Genomic DNA, 2371 nt, shown 5'->3' on the forward strand with positions numbered 1-2371 from the left:
GATACATTTTTTAATTCAGCTCGCAATAATTTAAGGGCCGCATCAGATAGCTCTTTATATTTGGCAGTATGACCATGTTCAACTGGTAATTGAAGAAAATTATGTACAGTTAAACCATTGATATTGAATGCAGCTATTCCGGTAGGAGCAGTAACTGCGGTATCCTTTTGAAGATGTTTCTTAATCCACGCACGTATAGTTTTTATTAAGAAACTTTTTCCGGTGCCTCCCTCTCCGCTTACATAAAATCGGAGAATCTCATCGTCTGAAGAGGCAGCATTTATGACGCGGTCAAAAATACGTTTTTGATCTGAATTTAATTCTGCTACCATCTGCGTAACATCTTCAACATCTATCATATTAAGACCATCTTTGTAATCCTTAACAGTTTTTTCTACTTCAATGGGAACGCATTCTAATGCATCATCATTATCGAAAGATTCATCCTTGTTGTTAGGACTATCTTTTAATAATAACCTGTCTACATCTTCATTGACATACCGTATTGCTTGCTGAATTTCTTCGATTTTATCGTGATACCTTAGTGCATCAGCAAGTTCAATCTGCATTGATGAAAATGCTTCAGCATAGGTATCTTGATTGTTTCGAAGATCAGCGACATCCCGCCACGCTTTAAATAACAAAAGCAATGTATGATAGTAACGTTCTGGTTCAGTTTTAACGTTATACATATAATGATTTATAAGACATGCGCGGGAACATTTTTTCAAAAATGTCGATGGACCAATTTCATAAACCTCGGAAATTGTTTTCGGTTTTATTTTGGTGACATCGTACCACCTGGCAAAATCAAAAAGATTCATAGATTCTAATGCTGCAGGTCGGTTTGGATAATATGTGTCGATAACTGGAGGGTAGAATAAATCTGTCGATTCAGGATCAAGTGATTCAATATCTTTACGACTTTTTAACTTCCGCTTCCTAATAATATTGACGTCAAACCATTTGATAGTGGTTTTTGGATCAGTTCCCCACAACGAATGTCCAAGGATACTATCGGCTGCTTCAAGCGCACCACATTCGCGATGACTCAATAAACGCATAGCCCAATTCCAAAGACAACTCACTAAAGATTTCGAGGAATTAATAATGTCGAATGGATCTTGGAAATTGCTCTTTTCCGGTTTCGAAACATATTTCGTCACATACGCCGTTAAAACAGTGGATTGTTCACCAATAAATTGGATATCCATATTCCCTTGCCACGCACAAAGTATGGCTGGATTGTAATCATTGATATTAGCTTCAGCTTTACCATGCGGTAAGTCGTACAATCGACTTCGCGATTTAAGTTTTTTTCTACCAGCGATAGAAACAGCAACATCGCGCAATTGAAAAGTTTGGGTTAAAGGACGTGGATGACCAAATTTGCAACGCCGAGAAAATCCGGTTTTTGTTTTCTTACTTCGTAAACAGTAACTATTGTGAATGTGTTTCTGATGTGCGTTAACACGTCGATATAATTCGGGTGAAACATTTTTATCAGGCATCCTACATGTGACGTATTTCATTATAAATGAAATGATCTCATCGCGTGAAGACTTACCAATAACCGGGGCATCCTTAACCCAAAGCAATAAGTGAAAATGTGGAGCACCCCTTGTTTGATATTCGAGACGCCAAAAATAATGTTCAACTTTACCCAGAGGTTCAGCAGATGAAGTAATAAAATCTAGCATGCCTTTGAATTTAATATTCATAAATCGTGATGTTGATATTGGGTCGTTGACAATGAGTTCCATCGGATTAACTTTTACATCGGCCGGAATATCATTTACCTCACGAAGATGTTCGAATAAGTCGTCCCACAGCCATTCACTTGGACTAATGGTCAAAAACCAAGTGGCAGGGCCGTATTCGCGTGTCATTGCTTTTAAGGATAAATGATACTGACCGTCTCAGCAAAAAGTATAGAATATCGAAGAAACTCGTGAATATCATTTTACGAATGTTTGACTGACTGATAACTATTAAAAATCATAGTTGGGGCGTTAATATTATTGATTTGAGGTTTTTTTAACCCAGTAAATGATTATTAATTGCGTTTTGTTGAATATAAGACGTTGATGAAAAAAAAATTTGACTAAGATTGTACACGAATGCAACTGAAGAAAAAAAAATCGTTATATTATTATACAGATTTATGGCACAAAAGCTGCATGAATACAATAAAATTATACCATCTAATATCTTAATAAGTTAATTAAAAAAGAAAAATTTCGAGGCATTTATAATAAACATACAAAAAATATTGAGTGAAATATCGGACAGTACGCGGCAACGTCGAACTGTACTATTTTCATTTTCATGGGATGGCTACACTGAGCGCCAAAGACAAGTGGCTGTTGCC

The 2371-nt window shown here is 36.4% G+C and overlaps 1 protein-coding gene across 1 annotated transcript; it reads right to left on the bottom strand.

Moving 5' to 3' along the window:
• Positions 1-399: 399 nt before the first annotated feature.
• Positions 400-1889, bottom strand: LOC122417430 (uncharacterized). Its single transcript, XM_043430934.1, has 2 exons — positions 502-1889; positions 400-415 (listed from the first exon to the last, which is right to left on the bottom strand). The coding sequence occupies exons 1-2, from the start codon at positions 1887-1889 to the stop codon at positions 400-402; spliced, it is 1404 nt and encodes a 467-aa protein (XP_043286869.1).
• Between the last annotated feature and the right edge of the window lie 482 nt (positions 1890-2371).

This window comes from Venturia canescens, chromosome 10 (assembly GCF_019457755.1).
Source record: "Venturia canescens isolate UGA chromosome 10, ASM1945775v1, whole genome shotgun sequence".
Lineage (NCBI taxonomy): Eukaryota > Metazoa > Arthropoda > Insecta > Hymenoptera > Ichneumonidae > Venturia > Venturia canescens.

What these genes read in the sequence shown, in the direction of transcription:
- LOC122417430 (XM_043430934.1), bottom strand. Translation starts at nt 1,889, where the DNA reads ATGACACGCGAATACGGCCCTGCCACTTGGTTTTTGACCATTAGTCCA.